This window comes from Carettochelys insculpta, chromosome 1, assembly GCF_033958435.1.
Source record: "Carettochelys insculpta isolate YL-2023 chromosome 1, ASM3395843v1, whole genome shotgun sequence".
NCBI classification, from domain to species: domain Eukaryota; kingdom Metazoa; phylum Chordata; order Testudines; family Carettochelyidae; genus Carettochelys; species Carettochelys insculpta.
Window position 1 is genome coordinate 375,288,813 of NC_134137.1, and position 26,770 is coordinate 375,315,582.

General features: G+C 43.1%; 1 protein-coding gene across 2 annotated transcripts in view; it reads left to right on the forward strand.

Moving 5' to 3' along the window:
* The window catches only part of EXOC4 (exocyst complex component 4), a 663,660-nt gene that overhangs the window by 537,157 nt on the left and 99,733 nt on the right, over positions 1 to 26,770 (forward strand). Inside the window, exons 12-13 of one of the 2 annotated variants that reach the window (XM_074975764.1) lie at positions 4,704 to 4,840; positions 16,662 to 16,817. In XM_074975764.1, the coding sequence (XP_074831865.1) occupies positions 4,704 to 4,840; positions 16,662 to 16,817 (293 nt within the window). Of the gene's footprint in view, positions 1 to 4,703; positions 4,841 to 16,661; positions 16,818 to 26,770 lie in introns of those variants that run through there. The other variant, XR_012642363.1, reaches the window with a different exon arrangement.

Here is a 26,770-nt window from a genome sequence, read left to right on the forward strand (position 1 = left end):
GGGCACAGCAGTGCCATGAGGGGAATAGAAACCCCACAGCTGGAAGCCAGCTGGGTGGCACCCAGCTGGCAGAGCCAGCTGCAGGGTCCCCAGCTGTGGGGGTAGGGAGACCCCACAGCCCCGTGGCTGGAAGCCAGCTGAGCAATACCCAGCCAGCAGGGCCAGGCGCAGGGTCTCTGGCCAGGGGTTGGGGATCTCCTGCTGCCCTCTCTCTGGCTGGGAAGTGGCTCGGCTCCCACTCCAGCCCCCAGAGACAGCCCAGATAAGACTGCCGCTTGGTTCCCCCTCCTCACTGCTTATGGGACCCATGAAATTGACCAGCTCATGATTGGTCAGTTTCCTGGTTCCTTCAAGGGGCAAGGAGCTGGGAACCAAGCAGCAGCCTTGTTCCTGGCTCCCCTGCACTGACAGGACATGTGAAACTGACCAGTTATGAGCTGGTGAGTTTCCCAGGCCCCGCAAGTGTCAGGGAGACTGGAACCAGGCTGCCCCCTGGTTCCTGGCTGGGTCCCACTCTGGGAGCCAGGAAGTTGACAAGCTCTGCTGGGCTGATCAGTTTCCTGGCTCCTGCCAGCCCAGGGAAGCTGGGAACTAGGCTGCAGCCTGGTTCCCGTATCCCCTCAACTTGCACAAAAATTTAAGTTACGCCGGGGTTGCGTAACTCGAGTAAATCCTGTATTTAGTCTACAGAAGAGAAGTGTTACGGGGGATTTGATAGCAGCCTTTCAACTACCTGAAGGGGGTGGGTGAGTTCTAAAAAGGATGGAGAGAGTCTGTTCTTAGTGATGACAGAACAAGGAACAATAGTCTCGAGTTGTAGTGAGGGAGGTCTAGGTTGAATATTAGGAAAAACTATTTCACTAGGAGGATGGTGAAGCTCTGGAATGGGTTACCTAGGACAGTGGTAGAATCTCTTTCCCTAGAGGTCTTTAAGTCCCATCTTGACGAAGCCTTGGCTGGGATAATATAGTTAGGGTTGGTTCTGCTTTTAGCAGGGGGTTTGGACTCAAAGACCTCCTGAGGTATCTTCCAACCCTACAATTCTATGACAGTAGCCGTCACTTGGGGGGGGCGTAACAAAAGTTCACTGATACGTGCTACTAAGGACAGTCTACTGCATGGGTTCTCAAAGGTCATTGCACTGCAACCCTATTCTGACCACAAAAAATGACTCATGACTCCAGAACTGGGGACCGAAGTCCAAGCCCCTCTACTGCTGAGGGATGAAATTCTTAGGCTTTGGCCCCAGGCAACTCTAAGCCAGCCCTTGCAACTCCATAAAAATAGGATCATGACCACTCTGAGGTCCTGACCCATCATTAGACAACCACTGGTCATAATCATACTAATAGATCTCAGAGGTGAAGCAAAAAGAATGCCCGAAAAATGGCAAATTTTTGTTTGGACCCATCTAGGGTTGAAATATAGTTAGTTCTATTAGAAATTACTTCACTCATGTGGCTTGGTTGAAAAAAAAGCCCTCAGTTTGGAGGTGATGAAAAGGTATTTGTCACCCTAGTACATTGCTAGCCAAGCACATGCCATGAACATGCATACTAACAAACCCCATTTAAAGATCATGTTGTACAGGTTAAGGAATAACCTAGGTACTGAATGAGAGTGTGATTTTTCTGAATTGTTTTATCAGATCACAGGCAAGTAGCAAAGCAGAATCAATTCCTGTCACTTAGAGGTAAATATGGAGCAATGGGATTATAGAGCTGGGTGATGTGGCAGTTCTTTAATCTGAAAATCGATATAGAAGAGGAATTTGGGCTTGTGGGGATATTGCAGAGACTGTGATCTGGGCTTCGATGAGATTTTGTTCTGTAAACAAAAGATTGACCTCTAAATTTATCCCTGATGTAAGTATGTTGCAGCTAATGGCGTTACCCCAGAAATGAATTTAGCCCAATAGCGCTAAAATTACACAAGGACTGGCAAATGCATCAGCCTCTCTGTCTCTTTTTCTGCCTGTGTGCATAGCTCAGAAATAATGCTTGAGTCCCCCACCTAGTCTATTAACTCATTTAATCTCTTACGGGATTTTTGTAAGATTCCATCACCATTGTTTGTCAATTTGAACATAAATGCGCATGGTTATGTTACAAACACGGGGAAATCTCAGTGAGTCACCTTGAGAGATCTTTGAAATCCCACAATTTGCAGTGGCTCTATAAACTTCAAATGCATTGGCATATATACAGAGTGGCAGATTGTTCTTCTTCAGGATATAAAACAACACTTCATACCAGTAAGCTTGCCTTTTTGTGGTATATATTACTTTAATATGGTACCTATCATATGAAAAGAACCATAACATATTTTCAAACCATAGGCACGCCTGTGGTGGAAGACTGCTGTAGCCCAACACCTATTAGTTTGTGCATTATCAGGAAGCAGAGGTTGGGGACAAAAACAATGGACTACATTTCTAATCTTAAAAGTACTTTGGGATCTCCCATGTCAATATTTAGTGGCCAGACTTGCTGAGCATACACAACTCCAGCTAAAGTCAGTGGGGCCTTAGAGGTTCGGTTTTGTCCACTAACACGTACGATGGTCAGCTTATCAGTCTTGGAAAGATTAATGACCGAGTCATCCTTGTCACATTTCAGGTCTCTGGCTCTAGAAAACTGAGGGATTTGAAACCTGATAATTAAACCAATATGCTACCATTTTATACAGTTCCTGCTTTTCCTTTCATCAGTCCACTTAGCAGTCCACAGTGTTCGGTAGTTCCAATCACGGACGTGCTTTGGTGGGTTTCTTCTGTAAGGTTGGCACCACAATACAGATTGCAAGCCCTAGGAAATTCAGAGTTAGGGTCATGTTTGACCCTTCACTTTCACTTGAGCCTCGTTTTCTTAACAGCTTCAAAACCAAAGAATTAGAACTCCATGTGAATTCTGAATACTGCCAGTTTTTTACAGAGTGGTCAGTTGCTTGCTGGCATTTGGAACTGGCACCTTCATCTCATTTGATACAGCTCCCAAAAAAGGCCTTGGTGTGATGTTTAAGCCAGGATCAATCCAGTCCAATTTAAACCATATCCTGGAACTGAAATGCTCTTTAACCCGTTGCTAGTCAATATCATTACCTTTAAAAACACAAGAAGTCCGGTGGCACGTTATAGACTAACAGATATTCTGGAGCATAAGCTTCATTAGATGCAGCTGGTGAAGTGGGTCTTTGCTCCAAAATATCTGTTTGTCTATAAGATGCCACCAGACTTCTTTGTGTTTTTGAAGATACAGACTAACTCCGCTACTGCTCTGATAATTGTTACCTTTAGACTACCCCAGTGCCAGATGGCACACTGTTGTGATATTTGCCCAAAAGTAGGCATGTAACTTATCACTGGAAAGCTAATTACTGACTGACCTTAATTTTCTTGCATGGTGTATGCATGGATAACCCACAAAGAATTTTACAGATATTCTGGAAATATATCATTAAAAGGTGTCCAAAGCAGGCATACCCGAGGGAACTGATACATGTTTTTTTGTTTGTTGGTTTTGTTTTTTTTTTTGTTCCAAACAAAGGGAAGAGGCCAAGCTCTCAGACCAAGGGTGGCCAAATTCAGAGGTATTTTGGAGGTTTCAGGATGTAATAAGGTTCATTCTAAAAATATGCAGGAAGGCAGGGACCAGAATTGAATCTCAAGTAAACAGTATGGTGTCTACAACCAGTAGGGGAATGGAACTTTATCTAGGGATACGTTTTAACCCTGTGTCTACACGAGCCCCTTCCTTTCAGAAGGGGCATGTTAATGAGCAGGTTCAAAAGATGCTAATGAGGTTCTTCCATGAATATGCAGTGCCTCATTAGCATAACGGTAGCTGCAGCGATTTGAAAGTGCCGCTTTTTGAATCGCGCGCTGCCCATGGAGACGGGGACCTTCCAAAAGGGCTCCCCAGTTTTCAAGGACGCCCCTTATAGCTTCATTAGCATCTTTCGAACCCGCTCATTAACATGCTTCTTCCGAAAGGAAGGGGCTCGTGTAGACCCAGCCTAAATGTTTATTGGACTGTAAAGATAAGGAGAGTGAATCCCTAAAGTACCCTTCACCAGGAGAAGTAAAGGTCTAGCCAGCTGTACTGGAGGAAAAATTGGTGTGGGGGGAAAAAACAAAGGGCTCTCTTTTGGTTAGCTAGATGGAAGTTTCACAAGTTTCTTTTGTATGTTTGTAACTATTTCTATCCTTACACCTCGCACTTAATGTCACACAAATCTTGTCATTCATAAAATTATTTTACTTTTACCAAAATCCAAATATGTGCTTCAATTGAAATATTGTGTGTGTTAACTCTGGCTAATCCAATAAGATGATGTGTGCTGTCTCTTTAAATCTGATAAGGTTCTGTAGGTGTTACAGTCTGAGGGGTTGAGCATTGCAGAGGGAACTCTGTGGAGCATGGGAATTAGGGTGTCACTGATTGCCTGTGAGGAAAGATTTGAATGGGCGGAGTCCCGAATAGTTTGCCGGCAAGGCAGATAAATTGGTACGTCATGAAGCTGATACATGACTTCGCGGCAGCAAACCTCCCATTTGGCTGGGGCTGAGAGGGGTGTAACACTGGCTCCCAATCTGATCAGCACACATGTCCCTTCCATGATCTGTAGTTCTCTTAATGAATCCCTATATCCTCTTCCATTGGTGGCATGGAAAACATAGTGTTGTCATGTTCTTTCTTTTCTAGAGCACAGTAATTGTGGAGAAGACAGTACAGGACCTCATGAACTTGATGCACGACCTGAGTGCTTATTCTGATCAGTTCCTCAACATGGTGTGTGTGAAGCTCCAGGACTACAAGGAAACTTGCACTGCTGCCTACAGGTACAGCCCTGTCTGGGGTTCCAGACTGACCTACAGAATAAGGAGAATGAGCCTTGCCTCACAAAATTGTTCGGGAGGATTAGGATGAAAGATGTATAGGTCTAAAGTGTTGTTGTATTTCCAGTATTTTAATATGCTCAGGGTGGAGTTGTGAGAGAGGAGTCTGAAATGATAGCCATCCAAGAGGCTGGGAAGACCCAGTGACTTCGCAAATCCATTTATTTACTTTTCAAAAACATTGATGCAGGTGGTTGATGGAACCGGAAGAGACGTCCAAGAGATGGAGGTGGAGATCAGGAAAGAAAGAAAGGGAAAGGAAAGGAAAGAAGGAAAAAGAAGGAAAGAAAAGAAAGGAGGAAAGTGTGTAATCTCCATAACCATCTGACATCAGCTCTGTTACACTTAGCTACATACAGTGAGAAAACCAGTTGAATCCTTTCACATTGAGTTTTCGGGATAACTAGAATGAGATTTTAAAAAGAAAACAGCTGGTTTCTAATTCATTTTCGTGGAATCTAGGCATCCAAGTCCCCTAAGTAGGCTTGAAAGCCATAGTCATAATATGTACACACATTACACCCAGGATTATTTAATATAAAAACATACTACATCTCTGTAGTACCAATCTCTCCAAAGGATCCTGAAGTGTACTAGCCATAGAATCAGAGAAGAGTAGGCTTGGAGAGGCCTTAGGAGGTCGTCTAGTGCAACCACTTGCTCAGAGCAGGACCAACCCCAACTAAATCTACTAAATGCTTTACATAGAGGAATGATTTCATCCTTAAAGTGTGGCATCTTCTGGGCCTGGTAACAGGTTGCAGCACCACCATAGGACATCCTAGGGTGGGAAATGAAGGCTGGGTTAGTGGTTAGAAGCTTCAAGAGACTCTGGTTTAATTCCTTGCTGTGCCGCCAACTTCCTCTGTGACCTTGAGCAAGTGACTCAGTTTTCAGTTTACAGATGGGGATCACAGCACTGCCCCTGCATCACAGGGCTGTGGTGAGGATAAAGACACTAAAGACTATGAGGTGCTCAGGTACTATATGGGCCATATTGTGACCATGTGAAGGACCTTTTCGGAGCTAACTGTAGCTGGTGACAGTGAGGAAGGCAGTAAAACCTCATTGCGTGTTCTAACCAGCAGTGTTCAGAAATTATTTTTTATTTCCTGATTTCATTCAGATAAATTTCATCTGGTAATTGGCTACCTGTGGGATTACTGCTAGCCGCATATATGTACACATTTGTAGTGTGCATGTGTCTATGTACCTTTATAGTATGTATGTATGTATGTATGTATGTATGTATTATTATTATTGTTATTATTAATTACAGTAATAACAGGGCCACTGATAGAGGATGAGGAAGAGAGGGTTGCCTCAGGGCCTGGATATTTAAAAGTCCCCAGGCTCCGGGCCCATTTAATTGCTGCTGGAGTCCCATGCAGCACTGAGGGAGCCATGGCGTGGTCCAGCTGTTGCGCATGACCCTTTTGCCTGAGGCCCCACTTCTTGGGGAGCTCAGAGCAGATTCCCCACCCCTCCATTGCCCAGAGTCTGGCAAAGTCTGTTGCCAGCTCTGACTAATAATGCTCCTTTATCATCAGGAGTAGGAAGGAATTTCTGTAATGTTATTTCTCAAATTCAGTAAGGAATTCTTTATTGGGTTCTTTTGTTCCTTCGTTCATTCTACCGTTCTGAGGACTGATACCTGCTGCGGAGTAATTAGGACAGTACTAATGTGGGCAACCGTATCTCAATTATAACAGAAGGAAAAACAGGAAATGTTCTAGTTTTGCTGCTTGCAAATGACTGATGGAAATAGAAATCTATATGCAGTTCACATGATTCAGAAGGGCCATAAGAGGGATAGGAGAAATTCTGCTACCCCAGTTTTCACTGTGGGTATCAGAGGGGTAGTCTTGTGGCATCTTATAGACTAACAGATATTTTGGAGCATAAGCTTTCGTGGGCAAAGACCCACTTCATCAGATGCATGAGTAGAGGAGTGGTTTCACAGGCGTATTTAAAGAGTGGGGTCCCAGTAAAAGGGAGGGCCAGAGCTGACAAGGTCTATTCAGCAAGGTGGAAATGTCCCAGTATCAACAGTACTTATCAAAGGAGTCAAAAACCAAGTCAGATCAGACAGGGGGATGTGAGCCTTTGTGAGCATTTAGTGGGGAGATACTAACACCCAGAGCAGAGAAGCTGTCTTTGTAAGCTCTGGCCCTCCCTTTTACTGGGACCCCACTCTTTAAATACCTCTCTGAAACCACCCCTCCACTCATGTATCTGATGAAGTGGGTCTTTGCCCATGAAAGCTTATGCTCCAAAATATCTGTTAGTCTATAAAGTGCCACAAGACTTCTTGCTGTCTGTGTGTAGTCTGAGATATCCCAAAGAGATAATCAAATCCATAAGATAGCGATGCCCTCTGCTGGCAACTATCACATCATCAAAGCTTTGTGCAGTCTCGCCCTATGAACTGTTTTCCCCCCATTTTTTGTGGGAAGGGCAGATGTTGGTGAACAGGTAATCTGAATGAATATACCCTCAAACATTGGTAATATTTGACAATATTAAGGCTAACTTATCAACTCATGAAAATCAGCTCCTTTAAAGTCAATAGAACTCCACCTACGGATCTGGCTCTAAAGGTCTACAGATTATTTACAGCAGTAATACAGTAAGGATTAAGTCAAAGGGCTTTCTGGGAAGAAAATTTTTGTGTGTGCATGATGGAGAGGGTAAGCAGCAAAGGACAGTGTAATGGAGCTACCATCTTCTTTGGAGTTCAGGGAAACCACAAATACGAATACCGCAAGTCTTACTAACTCATAAACCAAGTGTTATGCCATGTTGACAGGTTCTTTATAAACTAGAAAGATAAATAATAGAAGACTTGTGCAGTTGCCAGTTGGGTCTTCAGCTTGAGTTTGTGTGTGTGTGTTTCTAGTAGGAAAAATAAATCAAATAGCCCGTATGGTCCTCTCTTCACATGGGGAATCTGCTGTGCTACAAACGACTAGAAAGAGCAAAATCCTCTGAACTGACACTTAATCTATTTCAGCATCAACCATTTAACAGCTGTTGTTTCATAGTGAAGTTTTTGGTGAGTTAAAAAATAGGTTCCAACGTCCAACAACTGGAGCTCAGCAAGAAACTGTCCCTGGGCGTATAAATTCCAAACAGTGCATAGCTGCATTTCTTAACTCTTCCTTTGAACTGTGGGAACACTGGATTTATTTATGCCCATTCGTAACCAGACACTTCTGAATCAAAGGAATTGACCTACATTTTTTCTGCTGACATAGGACAAAGGTTGCATAAATCCTGACAGTGACGTTGATTACGTAGGAGAAGGCGCTGACTTACACCATGTGACAACTTCACATCATGCCAGAAAATTGAAATCTGAGGCTTCTTGTGGGAGTCCGGAGCTAGGGCAGGCCTATAGCTCCGGAGGGGACCGCAGCCACACCAGCGATCCTGGGAAGCCCAGCCCTTGGTTCAGGGTGGCGCAGCAACAAAAAGCGGGTACAACACAGTGTATAACACAAACCCGGCCCAGCCCTCAGTCCAGGGCGGGCAGCAGTTCACAGTTTGTAATACAAGCCCGGCCCAGCCCTCGGTTCAGGGTGGGGCAGCAGTTCACAGTTTGTAATACAAGCCCGGCCCAGCCCTCAGTCCAGGGCGGGGCAGCAGTTCTCAAGGGGTTTGGAGCACAGGCCCAGCAAGGGCTTGCCCCGTCAAGGAGAGGGCAGGGGGTCGCAGGCCCTCCCACTCCACTGTGACCCGGCCCGGGGCCCTGGGGGGGTCTCTCACACACGGCCACAGTGGTGGGGATCCAGGCCGCAACACACCGCCATGGGTTCTGGAGCGTCATTCCCCGGGCCACTTCCTACCTGTACCTCCACCGGGGGAAGGTCCCAGTCCATCTGGTCAGGGGTCCCGCAGGGTCGGCCCCCTCCAGATCATCCACCTTTGGGGACTCCGGCCAGTCGGTCATGTCCACATCACTGGGTAGTCTGGCAGCAGTAGCATGGTGGGCCCGTGGCGATCCGGGGCCTGGGGGCTGCAGGGGTCCGCTGGGGCTCTGGGGCAGGCCACTCCTGGGGCCTCATGGTCGCTCACCCTCGCCGGTCTGGCGGCGTCTGGGGTTTCCTCCAAGGTGGGGGGGTCTCCACCAGCATGAGGGTCCTGACAGGTCTGGGAAGTCCGGGTAGTCCCCCTGGGGCATCTGGATCCGTGGTTGCTCTGGGCCACTGGGGGCTTGCTCCTCCAGGCGGCGGCGGGCCCTCTGCCCCTGGTGCTGGGGAGCTCACGCAGGCGCTTCCTCCCTGCCCGGAGGCCCAGGCTTTAATGGGTCCCGAGCCCTGCCCTTGGCCCTTCTAGCCCTAGGTCCCGCCCTCTGAGGGGCAGGCCACTGGTGTTCTGGCTCCAGGCCCACCCACCAGGGCCTCTGCGCAGCCTCCTCTGCCTCTGAGTCAGCAGGAGGCCATACCGGCTCACTACACTTCTCCACTTCTCTTTCAGTTTTCTTTCAATTTTTCAGTGAGCATAAGACTCTAATAAGATTGGGGGGGAAAAAAGCCTTCAAGTTGTGTAGATATCAAGAAGTCCTCATATTGTCATAATTAAAGAAAACAAAACTTGGGAGAGATGTTAAATGTTGTGCTTCAGGCTTTAAGTCAGTCTCTGGCAACTGGATTGTTCAGGCTGTTATCCACTCTGACTCTTTGAATGAAGAAGGTGGGAGCTCACAAGAGACCTTAGCAATACCTTGCCTCTATAGCAGGGATCTATGGGTCAGCAACCCATAGCATGCATGCCAAGAGCAGAATACGAGCCGATTTTCATTGGTACGTGAGGTGGGAACTCAGCCCAGCCCCACCCCTCCTCCTTCATGCATCTGGGAGCTTGCTCAAAGCCATGCCACTTGTGCATTAACAAAAGACCGGCTAATGCTACCAAACACCACCTAAATAGTAAAGCTCTGCATCTTAATTTATTGATGAAGCTGTTGTAAATAAGACTATTAGTGACTTTAAAAAGTATCACCGGCATTCGGACCATACATAGAAGTCAAAACGTCAAATTTCGGAACTCTGCCTTGGAAAGGTTGCTGACCTCTGCTCTACAGGCTTCAGATTAAAAGTTTCCCAATGTTACAAATTTCCTGAACCTAGGAGGTAGCTGCCAGCACCCAACTGTGAAAACACCTATTTAGAATCCAGGAAGACAAACCTGGGATGTTTCCCTGTGGGGCAACTCAAGCTTTTAACCCTCCCTTAGGAGAGACCTTCTCTAGGGCACAGGAATCAAATCACTACCTTAAAAATAAGGGGTTTATTAACATTGTGTGTGTGTATGGGGGGGGGGTATGTATATATGATAAAGCATACTTGGTTGCTAGGTGTTACAGAGCAACCAAAAAAAGGTAGATTAAAGCACAGAGAATTACTTCTGGGGATTCAGTTTAAAAGTTACAGTGTACGGAGGGGTCTATCAGCCAGCCTACGAAGTCCTGCACCAAACACAATAAAAAAATAACATGATCACATCTGACTGAATATTTCTACTTGCATATTGGTACGTCTGCATTTCTTTGAGGCCTGGTTGTTTACTGAATCCTCCAAGCCTTAAACTATATTTCTTGCTCTCTTCTGGCCACACACAGGCCAGGTCTGCTCTGCTGGCTTGCATATTCAGTGCCTCATGTGCATAATAGCTGCTACTCGCCATTCTGGAAATGCTGTTTTCTGAGTGCAAAACAGCTGTGTAGACAGAATTCTTTGAAAGGTAGGGAACCAAGGTACAAAGAGATTTAGGATGTGTCTACACTGCAGTCAGGAGGTACAATCGCAACCCTGTGGACATAGCCAAAATCATTGTGATTCAGTTCACTCAGGTAACAATAGCAGTAAAGCCATGTAGGCCACTTAACTGTGTACCCAACAAACTAGGCAGGCAAGTCTATTTTGCAGATCCACCCATACAATACCACTGTAGCTTCAGTGCTGTTGCTACACAAGCAAAGTTTGGTGTATCTGTGATGTGCAGAATAGCTTGTGTATTTCTGCAGCTCGTGCAACAACACCTATCCTGCATGACTCATCCAGGAAGATGAAGGACGTCTACAGCTGGGCATGGAATTTATTCCAGATCTCCACAGTCCCAGCTTAGTGCCTGTCCCATCGACATCTTCACTCTGTTTTTCACAGTGGCTGTTGTTTCCCTTTTTCTCCCGTTGTGTATTTTTGGCTGGTTCATTGTCCATTTAGATATGTGCACTTCTCAGGGAAGGGACCTGTCTTTGTTTGACTCATATAGAACATACAATAGCAATAGATTCTGAATTCTCACCAGTACGAATGAATCACAACATCGAACGGTTGCAATTTACCAATTGCTGGAATTACAAGTAGCTGCTACCTTGGTCCTGCAGAAGAAAACATTGTTCCTGAATGTGTTTGTCATTAAACAACTGAGTCCCGTTAGTCCCTCTGGCCCCCCAGTTATTTTTCCTAATGAAAAGGCTTGGCACCCCAGCTGTGTCGCTCTGCACAACTGCTCAAAAGGGGAGTCGGCATGAATTGGCTGCAACGGCCACTGGCAGATGTTTTATAAATAAAACTCGCTGAGCTATGGAGAGGTGAGCTATTCTCAACAATGCATCATCACTTCTTCAAGTGTTACACCTATTTTGCTGCCCCCTCTTGGGAGCTAGGTACAAACAGCCACACAGATGGCTTTGTCTGTGGCCCATTGAGCTGTGAATTAATTAGCAGTTTATGGCATTGGTGGTAATGATTATTGGTGCATGTTTTGTTTTTTGTTTGTTTTTTTTAGTGGTGGTGGTGCACTATTTATAAATAACTATTCTGGACTCTAGTAAAGCTTTTCATAGTGTCTTACAGTGTATAATTAAATTTCTAAGTTAGATCAATACATATATGAAATTACTGGATAAACGAAAATCCAGGTGAAAAAAACAAAGAAAGGGTCATGAAAACGGTCCATGCCAGTCAAGGTTGGGTGTCTAGCTGCTTACCGTAGGGATCAGGGCTAGCTCCAGTCCTGTTTAACACCTTCACTAATGAGCAGGTAAATGGAGTAAAACAGCATGCTAATAAAATCAGGGAGTGTTGCACATACACGAGAGATTGGAGAAGTAAAACAAAAGAACCTGTTTGGTTAGAAATATGGAGCTGTCCCATGCCATTGTGTATTTCAGTGGAGAGTCCATTTAAAGCACCCATTGTATATGTCCCCGTGAATGGGATATAATGTAAAAGTGACAGATACAAACTAATACTTCTGAAACAAGACAATAGGAAAAAAGACTCTTGAAAGGCCATGATGCTGGATAAAATGGACAGAAAACAAACTGGTTCTGAGCTTGTAGTTCAATAGAGCCATGACAAAACAAAAAAGCCCATGTGGTTTTGGGCAGCTGATGTCTCTCATTGTAAATCTGTCTTTCTCCATACTGTGCTGATGAGAATGCTCCCAAAGACGGCATTCAGTCCTAGGCACCTGAAAGGTTATAATAGTCTGTAAATAATTGAAGAGTGGGAACAATAAGGGCAGTGAGGAAATGAGGCTGTTACCACAGTTGTAACTGGGAGTAATGGTATAAAATTAAGTTGAGGAAAACTTAGATGCAATATCAGGGGCTTTTTCCCTCCTCAAGTTATATTTGTTCAACTGTGAAATAGACTTTCAAAGGAGTAACAGTCATTTAAATTTTGCTTTAAAATTTAGTCATTTAGCCGTTGCGTTAGTCATTTAAATTTTGACTGGACAAAGTACTAGCTAATATACTAGAGGGAACAGTCATCCTGCATTAACAGGGGAATGAACAGAAATGACTTCATTTGCTATTTCTATCTCATATGTCTAATTATAGTATCTTAATAATAAATTAATGGGAAACATTAATTTCTGACTCTCTAGTCAATGCTGCAGCCTGTTTGTTCAAGACTGCTTTTACCTGCTTTTTTCCCTTTATTGTTGGGTTGTTTGTGGAGTGCTTTTTAATAAGGTATTAGGTAGATTCCATTTTTGCCAGTGAAAAAGTGCAAAGTTCCAAATAGCTGTAGGAGGCAAAATTGATATTCAGACCTTGAGATCTTGTGCTGCTGAAAACAAAAGTGCTTCATTTTGTCGGTGCCAGATTAAAAATGAAATATGAGTGGAAAAGTGAATCTCTCATGCAAGTATATGTGTCAAGCAGGAAGTGATTCACTTTCACAAGTGGTGTGTATTTGAGAGTTTAAGATTACCTTCTTGGTGTTGCTTGAATGATACAATCGGTTGATTTGTGTGAGTGGCGAGAAAAGGTAATCTGTCCAGTTTAGAGGTAAAAAATTCTTTTTTGTCCCATAATACCTCATTGCCTTTTCACTATATTCCCTTTAACAGCTCACAGAGATTAAATGAATTTAATTTATTTTCCCCCCATTCCTTTACCAAACGTGTTCAATATATCTGAAATAAAGGTAGCTTTTCCATGTACCATGAAGCTTCCAAATATCTGGCATATGACTTTCTCATCATGATCTTGCATGGCCCTCCCAAAAATCACCAGTTCATCACTAACACTTGGATAACGACTTAAGTATTTTAAGTTGCTAATAATGTGGCAGGGCCATGTCTCCCATTGGCAGGTATGAGGCCAAAGTCCTGAGGAATCCCAATGCGCTAACTGGAAATAAGGAATGTAACAGGGATACTTCTTTAGCATCTTCTGTGTTAAGGGTCTCAAAACATTCCACAAACATAAAATAATTGGGCTCCTCATACCCGTTGGGTGGCTGTTACTCCCAGCTCAGCACAGAGCAGGTGTGGATTCTTGTGTCACACAAAGGAAAAAGTGAAGAGTAGCACAGAAAGCTGAGGGCAATTTGATTGAGTTTAATCTGTGGCTCAGCATCTCAGCTAGAGGAGCATGCTTACATCCATGTCTCTTGAGACTCTTCTTTTCTCCTTGCATACCCTGCCCCAAGCTTATCAAGAGTAAGAGTTGGTACACAAGGGACTTGACTGCTACACACAACACCTTACTGGGCCTTGCAAGTAGCCTCTGTGCCCGCAACCTTGCTGCTCGTCATGTACCATCTTTGTAGCTGGACAAAGAGAGCACAGAAAGGTTGGGGAACCTGCGTAAAGTCATACAAAAAGTCGTCATCAATGGAGCTGAGACACAGCCCCTGAGCCTGTGAACTCTGACTCACGCCCCTTTGTTCGCCACTAAAGCAATAGCTCTCAGCCCCTTTCTAGCAACCGACCACTAAGATAGGGGTCAGGTAGATAAATTGGAGGGTAGGGGTAGGTTCCAGAGTGACCTAGACAAACTGGAGGATCAGGCCAAAAGAAATCTGATGAGGTTCAACAAGAAGTGCAGAGTCCTGCACTTGGAATGGAGGAAGCCCACGCACTGTTACAGGCTGGGGACCGACTAGCTAAGTAGCAGTGCAGCAGAAAAGGACCTGGGGATTACATTGGATGAGAGACTGGATATGAGTCAGTAATGTGCCCTTGTAGCCAAAAACGCTAATGGCATATTGGGGTGCATTAGAAGAAGCATTTCCAGCAGATGTAGAGAAGGTATTATTCCCTCTACTTGGCACTGATGAGGTCACATCTGGAGTACTGAGTCCAGTTCTGGGCCCCCCAGTGTAGAAAGGATGTAGACATATTGGAGCAGGTTCAGCGGAAGGCAATAAAAATTATTAAGGGGCTGGAGCACATGACCTATGAGGAGAGGCTGGGAGATTTGGGCTTATTTAGTTTGCAGTAGAGAAGAGTGAGGGGCGATTTGATAGGCGCCTTCAGTTTCCTGAAAGGGAGCTCTAAAGCGGATGGAGAGAGACTGTTCTCAGTGGTGACAGATGGAAAAACATGGGTCAATGGTCTGCAGTTACAGAAGGAGAGGTGTAGGTTGGATGTTAGGAAAAACTATTTCACCGGGAGGGTGGCGAAGCACTGGAATTCATTACCAAGACAGAGGGAATCTCCATCCCTAGAGGTTTTTAACTCCCAGCTTGACATAGTGCTGGTTGAGGTGATTTAGTCCTGGGTGGGATAATTTAGTTGGGTTTGATCCTGCTTTAGGCAGGGAGCTGGTCTAGATGACCTTCTGAGGTCCTTTCCAGACCTAGAATTTTATGATTCTATGACTTCACAACAAGAACATTACCTCTTCCTGTCAGTTCACCAATGCAGGTGTTTTAAGTTCCTCCACTGGGGGCACTGGTGGTTAGTGGAGAACAGCTGGGAAATTTACTTCTGCTTGGTCATATGCTACTGTTCATCGCTGAGTCATTTCAAGTGGGAAAAGATGAGTTAATTACCACTTCCATAGGCAGTGTCCCTTCTGTCATTTGGAATTATCAGCATAGGCTTTAATTATATTGCCAAAAATTGTCAAACAGGAAAGTCTTTGTGATTAGAATGCAGTGTAATCTTTGATTCAAGTTTACACATACTGTTTAACTGACACATCTCATTTTAGAGGCCATAAACAACTGGGAGTAGGATACAGAATCATTAATCTCCTAGTCACTTCTTCAGATATACTCCCAAAGTTACTACCATTTGGTGTCTGACTGACAGCTGTTATGAAATAAATTGGTGGATTTCACCCAATCCTTTCAGGACAGATATCCACCTGTCACAAAGTCACAGCAGAGTTGGCATGAATTAGCAGTCCCAGTGGAAATTCCAAGAAGCAAATGAGACATGGCATCTGAGCTACCCTCTGTGCCCATAGTAGAAAAGATTAAAGGTGTGCAGGGAAAAAAAAGGTGTGGGGGCAGTTATGGGGCAAAGTCTGTGAATGGTTTCAGCCAAATAAAAACATTACCATTTGTAAGTCAAAATAGTTTGTTTCAAGATTTTCAGAACACCCCTTTTAACTTTTCATTTAGAAACAGTGTACAGGTTGAACCTCTCTCATCCAACAGCATCTGTAATCTGGCGTGACTTTAATTAGCTGAATGACCATGTATCATGGGTGTGGCCATGTTTCCCATAAACCGATGAACTTTGTTTATAGCCACCAGTTTTAGTCTGGCTGTCAGTGTTCTGTGCTGTTATATAGCTCAATTTACTCCTAGATGTTTTCTAAGAGTCCAGTAAGCAGTGGAAGTGTTGGTAAAGAGCTAAACAAAATTGACTTCTCATGGCCCAGCAAATTCTCTCAGTCAGCACCAGTCACGTCCCAAGTGTGCTGGACAAAGAGGTTCAGTGTTTATTGAAATTAAAAATGTTTATTTTAGGGAAACCAGAAAAGTGTGGGAAACACACATAAAAAAGGTGAAAAAATGATTTTGTGTTGTCTGAAACATTTTGTTCAACCAAAATCTGGTTTTGTTTGTTTTATTAGTAAGGAAAAACAAAAACAAAAAAATCAGTCTGGTTTCAAAGCCAACTGAATTTGGGGAGTGTGGGGAGGATTCATTTCAATCACCAAAACAAAAAGATTAGTTATTCTCTGCTCTGGATGAGCTCCTCATGTGGTGTAAATCAGTGGAGCTCCATTAACTTCAAGGAATTTGAGCATCTGACTTTGCTTGTGCAGTCAAACAATATAATAGAAGTGCATTGGTAGGGGGGCAGTGTGGAGAATGTTGCACTGCAACCGCCCGTGCTATTTCTACCCTATGGATAAATGGAGAATTACACTCTTTGTTGATTCCATGTATTGTCCATTTGTATAATACAAAGGAGCGCATCAAATATCAGTGACGCCACTACCCCCATGTGACAAGTAAGACTTGCTTTTCCTCACATGATCACTGTTGGTTTCACTTAGGAGCATTGCTCAGTCTGATGAAAAGCTGGTTATCAGTGCATCCTGGGCCAAAGATGATGACATCACCAGGCTCTTGAAGTCTCTGCCCAACTGGATCAACATGGCTCAGCCCAAGCAACTGAGACCAAAGAGAGAGGAGGAGGAGGACTTCATAAGGTAACCCATTTTTTTAGTTTACATTCCAAGTTTTGAAACTACCGTAACAATGGATTATAATAGTACAAATGACCTCTTTATTTTTAAGATTTGGCTAGTACATGTTGAACCTCACTAATCGGGCACACTCTCATCCCACAAACTGTATAATCCAGCCTGATTTTAGTTGGCCGTACCACCACTTATCATGGGTGTGGCCAAGTTTCCCATGGTCTCGTAAAGTTTGTTTACAGCCAGTGTCAGTATTCTGTGCTGTAGTATAACTGTAATTTATGCCTAAATGTCTTTTAAGAGCCCATTAAGCAGTAGAAGTAGTAGTGTGCTAGAAAATATTGACCTACCATCATCTGGCAGATTCTCTCATCTGGCACCAGTCAGGTCCTGAGAGTGCCAGACGACAGAGGTTTTAACCTATATTTATGATCCCAGAACTTAAACCACTTAGGCATAAGCATGAGTTCAAAGTTAAGCTCATGCTCAAGTGGTTGCCTGAACTGAAATGTAACAGTACAAAGAATCCCTGCACAACTACTTGCTAGCTGAAACAAAAAAGCAATCACATAGCACTTTGAAGACTAACAAAATAATTTATTAGGCGATGAGCTTTTGTGGGACAGACTCACTCCTTCAGATCATAGCCTTACCAGAACAGATTCAATATGTGAAGTGCAGAGGTCCAAAAATTTTTAACAATGTTGACAAGTCAGAAATTTGAGTTACATGGAGGTTGCAAGAACACAACCCCCGCGTAACTCGAGGGTTTACTGTATAGACCTACCCTAAGAGTCCTGACAAACCTGGATGGAAATCTTTGCAAGATAACTTAAACCAAACAGCAGGGTGGTTTTTATCTCCTGTATAATCACAAATAAAACATGTAATATTCCAGAGTATTTAAAAGCCAAATGGGCAGGTTGCTTCACAGTGAACAGCAGTCAGTATCTGTGAATCATAGGCCTATTCTGAAGAAGCTAGTAATCTTTACATTTCTGGTTAGCCACAGGACTGTGCTTTCCCATCACTTTTCATTGTTTCCTTGATTGGCATTTAGCTATAATGTTGTAAGAGCAAGTTAAGCTGTTTAAAATTAGTCTAATTCACCCAAATTATCTTTTTTACTTATGCGGTAACTGCAAGAACAATAAAATAAAGATGATGCAGTTTAGATAAAGGAATGATTAGCAATGTAAATCATGGGTAGTTATGGAAATGTTTGTTCATGCTGCATTAGAGTTGTCAGTATGTTTCAAAATCCTGTTTAGTATTTGGAGGTCTGAGAGGATAAAACATATATTGCTTCTAACTTGCAGTTCTTTTGGTTTAGCCTTCAAGAAGTGCCCTTCCTTTCCTAAAGATAGGGTGAAAGCTTGTCTTAGCACCTTTCTTTTACGTCCATTATTTGGTTTTCTTAGGGTTAACGTATCATACAGACACATGTTAAGGTCTTATGATAAAATCCTGGTCATGTTAAAATCCAATTTTTCTCCAAGACGTATAGTTACAGACTAGCACAGCTACCATTCTGTATCTTTGCAAAACAAACAAGCAGTCATGTACGTCTTTAAAGACTAACAGACTAATTTATTAGGTGATGAGCTTTCATGGGACAGACCCAATTCTTCAGATCTGGAAATTCTGATAAAAGTAAACTGGCAAGATATAAACTCCAAGGTAGAGAATCACCTGTACGTGTCCTTCTTAGGCAATCAGCCATTGCCTACTCACTGGTCTGAACATAGATGACAAAGTTCTTCACCCTTTGTTGACTATGTTCTGCTATCCCCTCACAAGCCATACTCTCTCAGTAGCCCACCTCCTGTTGAGGTCTTCACAGAGGCAAAGGTTTGGAAAACAAATAAGTAGACAATAGTTATAACTTCAACTACAAAAATGATACATTCACAAAACAGGATTTACAGATCCAGCAGGCTGTAACATTAAAAGTATGTCACATGGCACATTTTGTCCAAAGAAGCTGTGAGTTATGCATATTTATTCTCATAACCCACTTTCCGTAAAGCATGGGTGGGGAGTTTTCATCACAGCATATTGCCTAGCTATTTAACCATCTGCATATACTATGACAGGGTACACAGTCATTCTTCCAGAGCTAGCCTGGAAAGATTTAAGTCTGAAGAGGGCCATGGAAGGCTCACCAAAGTCAGTAGCACTATGAGCTAAGGCAGCCTCAGCTGGGTGGTGGGGGGAGAAATGTTTCACTGTAAGACAGAAGCAGTGAGAAGACAGCAGAGAGGAAGGTAGGTGAGGAGAAGAGTCCTGTCCTGTGAGACTCCCCATGGGATTTTAGGTCTGTCGTAGCCCACTAACGGAGCAAATGGATGGACTACTGGAGCATGGAGAAAGACTTGTGTGGAGGTGAATGGTTTGCTACTAAACCAGATCCCAGAGGCAGAGGTCTTGCTTGCTATGTAGCACTTTGATTGAAAGGGAAGAAACTGAGGCACATAAGTGCCAGGCACCCAGTCTGGGGAGGGAGCGATGCCCTGTTACAGTTGCACTTAAACTATTTGCTAATAACGCTTTAAGTATATTAATTCAATTATTACCTGTGGTTTTAACACTCATATTTGGAGGATTGTGAGGAGTGGGAGGGAAATACCATTTAATTTTGTTTCGTTTCCCTAGGTTTCCTGTGACTTACTGGCTTAATTAGATTGAAGAATCAAAATAGTGTCTTTACAGAAACCTCATGCATATCTCTGTTAACAGTGATTGATTCTGTTGTCTTTCACCTGCCACTATCTCCATTCTGATTAGATGCCAAAAGTCAGGGGAGGTAATGGGTGAATCTCCCCATTAATATTCTGGTGTGGGTGGGTAGACAAAAGAAACCTGATTGATCACATTAGTGAAGCTTGGAACTTGGCAAGGACAGGAAGGAAAGAAAAGACATGCTTCTCCTGATATAATTAGTTTTGAAGCTGGGAAAGCTATTGGGCACTTGGCTGAATGTGGGATAAAATGCCCTTCTTGCTGTATAAAGGTTAGCATTTGGTTCATTACCGAATCAGGCATGTTAGAGAGAAAAACCAAACACGTATTATTTCCAGGCTTAGCTCGGAGTGGAAAGAATAGCAGAGAATGTTATATCTGACCACTGGCAAGTCACAGCACCCCCCGCGGTCTTCAGAATTGCAGCTGCTCTGTAGCACAAGAGGTGGCAAGGGCACTGCATTAAAAAGGCAACATGGACCAGCAGAGCTGTGGAAAAGGAAGCAGCACCTATGTTGTTCATCACAACGGCCTGGGAGTTCATGGGGTGAAACTCATTTCTCTGCAAACCTTGGCTGAGCTGTGTTTGAGGAGTTCCCCAGGATGGAGGTAGTGATAGACTAGAATGTATTTGGCTGCAGATCTCAAGTAACAAATCTGCTGGTACAGTGAGGATAATAGGGTGACTTGAACTCCTCCCGATATTGTTTTGACTTGTTTGATTCAAACTTCATGCTAGCAAGAGATTGAGGAAGAAATCTCTACTCTTCTTTCCTCTTTTCCTCCGTGTACAACATGCACACTTGGTGATGCTTAGTTATTGATGTTTGTTTCTTCTGAAGTATTACGCCAGCCATGGACAGGATGCCAGATATAGATGTACTAGTCCTCAACCAGAAAGCTGCTGTGCTGGTCAGTGTCCTGGCTCCAAGGAGTGGGGGAGTGTTGGGAACCAGGCAGCAGCCTGGCTCCTGGCTCCCCTACGCTCCCAGCTCCAGCGAGTGGCAGGGAGCTGGGAACCAGCTGCCAGTCACTTGCAGGAGTCAGGAAACTGACCAGAGCAGCAGCGCTGGTCAGTTTCCCAGCTCATGCAAGGAGGGGAGCCAGGAGCCAGGCTGCTGCCTGGTTCACAGCTCCTCTCCAGTCCCAGGAACCAGGAAACTGACCAGTGCAGCAGCTCCCAGCTCCACCAACTCGTGCAAAATTTGACTTACGCCTTGTTACCCAGGAAGGCAACTTGCACATAAGTTGGGAATTTTCAGTACTGGGATCAGATGTGATTCATCGATCAACGGCTCAGTCCAAGAAGATGGTACTGGGATCAGATGAGATTTTTCCAATCTCAGTTTAGGTCAGTATTAGAACTAGATCCACAGTCATGTGAAGCAGGTTAGCTTTGTTGATTTTCCTCTTGACTGTATTGCTGTGTGAAAGTTTGGAGAGATGTCTTCAGATGATGAGTCTTTGTAATCACTTTGCCACAAACGAGACCACAAATTCTGTAAAAAGTGATTGGATTTCTTGTCCTTGTTCTTAATGCAGAGAATCATGTTACAGTCATTCTTTTGGCAAGAAATGCCCATTCATAGTCTTTGCTTTGGTGGTTGGACAATATGCTGATGATCCTCAGGCAACTTTTGGAAAAGGGAAAGCAATTGAAATGAAGCAAGGGCCATTTTCCTGAATTCTTTTTAATAAACAAGAACAATTTTTTTTAAGAATGTTTGGCTGTTTCTTTCAATTCAAGTGAAAGCTGTTGCCTTGGTAACTTTTGAATAAAGCTTTTAAATGTAGTCCCCAAGTCTCAGCCAGAGCTAAGCTAGCTGATTGGCTTTGTGGCTGAAGCATAGATCTATAAGTCAGGAAATCAAAGTTCCATTCTGCACTTGCTGTGTGATCGTAGGCAATTTCCTGTACAGTTGGCCAGTGAGGGAGTTGCAGCCTTCCTTCTAAGTAGCTTGCTGAAGAAACAATGTGGTACCTTTTTCAACACACCCAAAGGAAATTCTCCTTTCTCACGGTGTACTATATATTCTGCAAGAATGGAGTGATATCTGAGATGCTGACAAGAAGAGCAATTATTAATGCATATTTACTCTGAACCGGTGGTCTCATGGCTTTAACTCAGTGCTGTGATCTAGAAACACTAGTGCTCTTACACATACTCTGACACGTAAAATATCTTGGTCTTGGGCAAGCACTTAACTGCCTCGTGCCTCAGTTTCCCAGTCGGTCAGATGGGGAAAATGTGTACCTCGCAGGGGTCATGAAGAATAATTAGTGTTTGCAGAGGCACTGTGTAAGTGAACAGTATTTTTATTCCGTATTATGTTTCCCACAGGGCACCACACACACATTCAACATTGATCGCTGTTATTCTAGACAAGTGGCTACAATGCTCCACATAGTGCTATTAACTGAAGTTTGAGTTCACTGTGCTGCCTATGAGCAAAAAGCATCTGATTGCCCCTGTGAAAAACCAGCCCTTTGACAGCTGCTGCAAAGCACAATGTGGGGAATGACAAAAGGGACCTTGTCAGAATGGTAAATTTGCTCCTGAGGGAATTTCCTGAGAAGAATTTTTTCTGTCTCACTCTGTCATTTTTTTCCCTTGGTCAGGGCTTAAGAGAGGGACTAGGGGAGGGTGACACTCAAATGGCCCCTCTTGTTTGCACAGTTCCCTAGATACATTCTCCCAGTGAACTGATTCATATTCACCATTTGCTGAAGGAATAATTGAAGCTAATTTCTTGGCCACGAGGAGGGAGAGTAGCCATAAGTGAATGTAAAGCTGTTGCCAAGGGCACCTCAGAGGCTTCATTTCATCACTGTTTTGTATTGATGCAGACACTTGGCTGGTTTTCAGCCTGGCTCTGGAATGGCCAGAATGCCTTAATGTAGCAAAGGTGATCTTGATTTGTCATGTCTGCCCTTTGTTGGTCCCAGTTTCTTAACACACTTGTTATCCTTTCACTCTGTGTGTGTGTGTGTGTGTGTGTGTGTGCGTGCGCGCGTGCGTGCATTAAATATCAAAGAGGGAAGTCTCACGTGTTGTCATCATGTTGAAAAGTAACAGAGAGAAAGCCGTGCTAGTCTATGTAGTATCGAAACAAAAAAAGCAGTCAAGTAGCACTTGACTTTGACTTGTTAGTCTTTAAAGTGCTACTTGACTGCTTTTTCGTGTTGTCATCAATTTGTGTGCCTCCAGTGTACATCAATGTGTGATTTAATTTTATTAATGTCGAATCCTCTGAAACAGGGTCATTGGTGTATGTTCCTTTCAAGTGTGGAACATTGTCTTCCTTTGCGAGTCCCTGTGTAAAGAGAGAGTATTGCAGGAATGGAGACAAAAGAGCCAAGGGAAACAGGATGATACATAGATTAGATGGTTTTGTGAGTCAGATGACTTAGACCAGACCTTCATTCTTTGGCTAAAAGGAGATAAAGAGTAGACCCTATTGAAACCACCCCCTGCCCCTATCCTTATGAAAAACAAGAAAATAAGAACTCAGTGAGACTATTGGAGCTAATGTCAGATACAAGAATAAGGAAGAATCTCCAGTGAAGGAACAGCTGGATACTGAAGAAGTATTCTTGTGTTTTCTCCACACATTGTATGGCTGATTTATAATAATTCTCTCTCTCTCTCTCTCTCGTGTGTAAACACCTCAGTAGAGTGAAGAATTCACTGCTGTTAAAGTTCCATGAAATAGTCCAAAACAAACCTTTTGGAGCAGTATTTTTTCATGTTCCATACTTGCCATAGATTGTGTTTTGTTATTGAACAAAATCCTTTCCTTTAAACAAAACAAAACCCCAGTATAAATTCAGAAAATTATGCTAACACAACATTAAGGCTGCTGAGTTGGGCACTGAGTAAAAGAAATTAGAAGTAAGTCTAAATGAACTACCTTAAGTCTGACCTTTTGTGATGTATGTATATCACAGAACATCCCCCAAATTTGTGTTCACCTGGCGTCTCAAGACCTTTATATATAAACTTCAGAAGGGTGAAGTATTGTTTGTGAAACATTATGTAACTGAATAGTAACAGAGAGAAATTCGTGTTAGTCTGTGTACTAGCAAAACAAAAAAGCAGTCAAGTAGCACTTTAAAGACTAACAAAATAATTTATTAGGTGGTGAGCTTTTGTGGGACAGACCCACTTCTTCAGACCATATAGGGGCTCTTTTGCATACTTGGCTTAATCTAATTCTTGACTCCCCCTCCCCTGCTCCTCTAGTCTCTGATTTGTTCACCTTGATAATTTTTTTCTGATTTGTCAACCTTGATTACTTTTTGGTTCTCTGTGCCTTAAATGTTGAGTCTGTTCTGGTATGGCTATGATCTGAAGAAGTGGGTCTGTCCCATGAAAGCTCACAACCTAATACATTATTTTGCTAGTCTTTAAAGTCCTACTTGACTGCTTTTTTCTTTTGATTATGTAATTAAGTATCTGAAGAGTCTACCATATTACACACACAGTTTCAGAGTTAGAGTTGTATTAATTTTAGAATTTCCTTACTTGTAACTGCTTAGCTGGGCAAATATAATATTCCATTAATTTAAAGGGGGAGGAGTTACAGGGGATGACATTTAATATGCACAGTGAAACCTGCCATAAACAGTCACCCAAAAAACTAGCAATAATAAGTTGTCTTATAGAACTGGCATTAACTGAAGGTTTTAAAAAAAACACTCTGAGGATCCTTGGGGATACTTTAAAGTGATCTTCTCAGACGGAGATGCTTGTTGGACCTTATGTTGATGGCAGATTTCCATGTATGTGGAATGATGGGGCTTGGATTTCAGCTACCAGATACATTTGGGAAACAAGCAAAACGTGTTGCTGTACTTCTGATATAAAGTTGTACTAAAGCATTGTTCTCTTAGAATGAATGCCTGTTTCTTGTACATGACAATGGTAAGTTAGCAGCGTATTTTTATTGATAGGGATTCATTTGTTCCCACCCCATGTTAAATATAGTAGATATGCAGTAGTGTGGAAAGTAGAGTCTATTGGCATGAGTTTCGGAGTTGTTGGTATTCAAGCAGTGGTAATGCGGGTCACTGCAAACCAAGTGCCACTAAATCTTTGTTCTTTGCTTTTTGTGTTGGGTTTGAGAAAGAGTTTGAGTCCTTTGAGTACAAATTATATTGAAATCATTGTTTTGGGTAATGGCAAGCTAGTGTTTCATAATCCAACATTTCTCAAGCTGTGGTCTGCAAAAAACTTCGTAACGATATACTAATTCTGCTCCTTGTTTCCAGCTGCTAAACCAAGTTAAAACAAGCTAAAAATATATTAAATATCTCCTCTTACTACTTTTTCATGTGCAAAAATTGCTCTAGTTCCCACTAGCATGATATTTGATTTCTAGATTCTAAGGCCAGAAGGGACTATTGTGATCAAATCACCTGACCTCCTGTATAACACACACAGCTTCCCCATAGTAATTCCTAGAGCAGTGCTTTCAGAAGACACCCAATCTTAATTTTAAAAATTGCTAGTGGTTATGAATCCTCCATGAACATTGGTAAATCACCAGTTCATCTCTCACACATTAAATATTTGTCTAGCTAAGACTTCCTGCTGTTACCAGGGGGGCAAATGATGGTCCACGTGGGAGAGGAGAAAGTGTCCACAAGACATGCCCGCTATTAAGATGTGGTACACTCCAGAAGCACTGGAAGCACATCTGTACTAGTGACCAAGACAGAGCTGAAAGGAAATATTCCCTTACTTTAAGTGTAGGAGTATACACTAGGGAATAAAGTGAGGGTGTTAGCCTGGGACTCAGTATAGAATCATAGAACACTAGGACTGGAAGGGACCTCAAGAGGCCATCGAGTCCAGCCCCCTGCCCTCATGGCAGGACCAAGTACTATCTAAACCATCCCTGACAGACATCTGTCTAACCTGTTCTTAACTATCTCCAGTGATGGAGATTTCACAACCTCCCTTGGCAATTTATTCCAGTGTTTGACCGCCCTGGCAGTTAGGAACCTTTTCCTAATGTCCAGCCTAAACCTCCCTTGCTGCAGTATATGCGAGTTCAATTCCTGGCTGTGCCTCAGTCACCTTGTGCCTATGTCTTTACTAGCCTGGAAGATTGAGTGGCTCAGGGTCGATCTTATGGGGTTCATTTGATGCATCTGATAGGGATGTGAGAAATTGACCTGTCAGGGATCGGCATTGTCCCTTGTACCGTGAGGGGTAAGAGAGGTTAATGAGGAAAACTCTCCCGTCGACTTTCTTCAGTGGGGACAGCCAGGTAAGCTGATTGCAGATATGCTGATTCTAGCTACACAATTACCATAGCTAGAATTGCATATCTTCAATCAACTTATTTTCCATAGTGTAGACATAGCCTATGGGATTTTATGCAAATCGGTCTCTCTGGGCCTTGTTTTTCAGTCCATAAAATATCTGATTTCTGCCTCACTGGAAGGTTGGTAGGACAAGCATATTAATGATTACATGGTGTTGAGATGCTAAGATTACAGGAGTATAGAAGTAGCTAAGATGGAGACAATGATACAACATAATTTTTAACTATCCGCCCTTACGATCAGTCTTACTGGATCTCTCTCCCTGTCAGCAATGGAAGTCTGTTGGGTAGGGAGCACAGCTGGTGTGGTAAATGTAAGTACCATTATGACAACTTCCAGGATTCTATTATCAATGCCCAAATTTTCCATAGGAGGAGCCTGGAGGGATTTAATCAATTCCAAACAGATATGAAGCTGATTAAAGTAAGTCACATGCTGTAGACAAAAAAAAGGAGCTGAATTCAACCCTGGTGTCTTTTCACTGAAGTCAAAGGTGCCTTACCTCCCAGTCCTCAACATTAACCAACAAACAATTCTTTCTCCCCATGTCCTGACCCTGTTCTTCGAGATAACAGCTCTGTAGCACCACCTTGAGGGATGTACCGTAAACATATTTCTTCACATTCTCCAACACAATCGCTGAAGATGAAGGATTTTTCCACACCAAGAAAAAAAGTTTATAATTTTATATTCCTCCGTACGCTGTTAAAAAAACAAACAAAAATAAATGCAGGTCAGGTATTTAAACAAATCTGATATGAGGTATTGGTAGTGTGACTGCTTAAATGGTTTAAAAGCTCATTGATGGAATTATTTTCTGTCAACTATTTATTTATTATTCTCAATGTCATGAGTTCTCATTGGGAGAGCTAGTGGTTGAAAGTGGA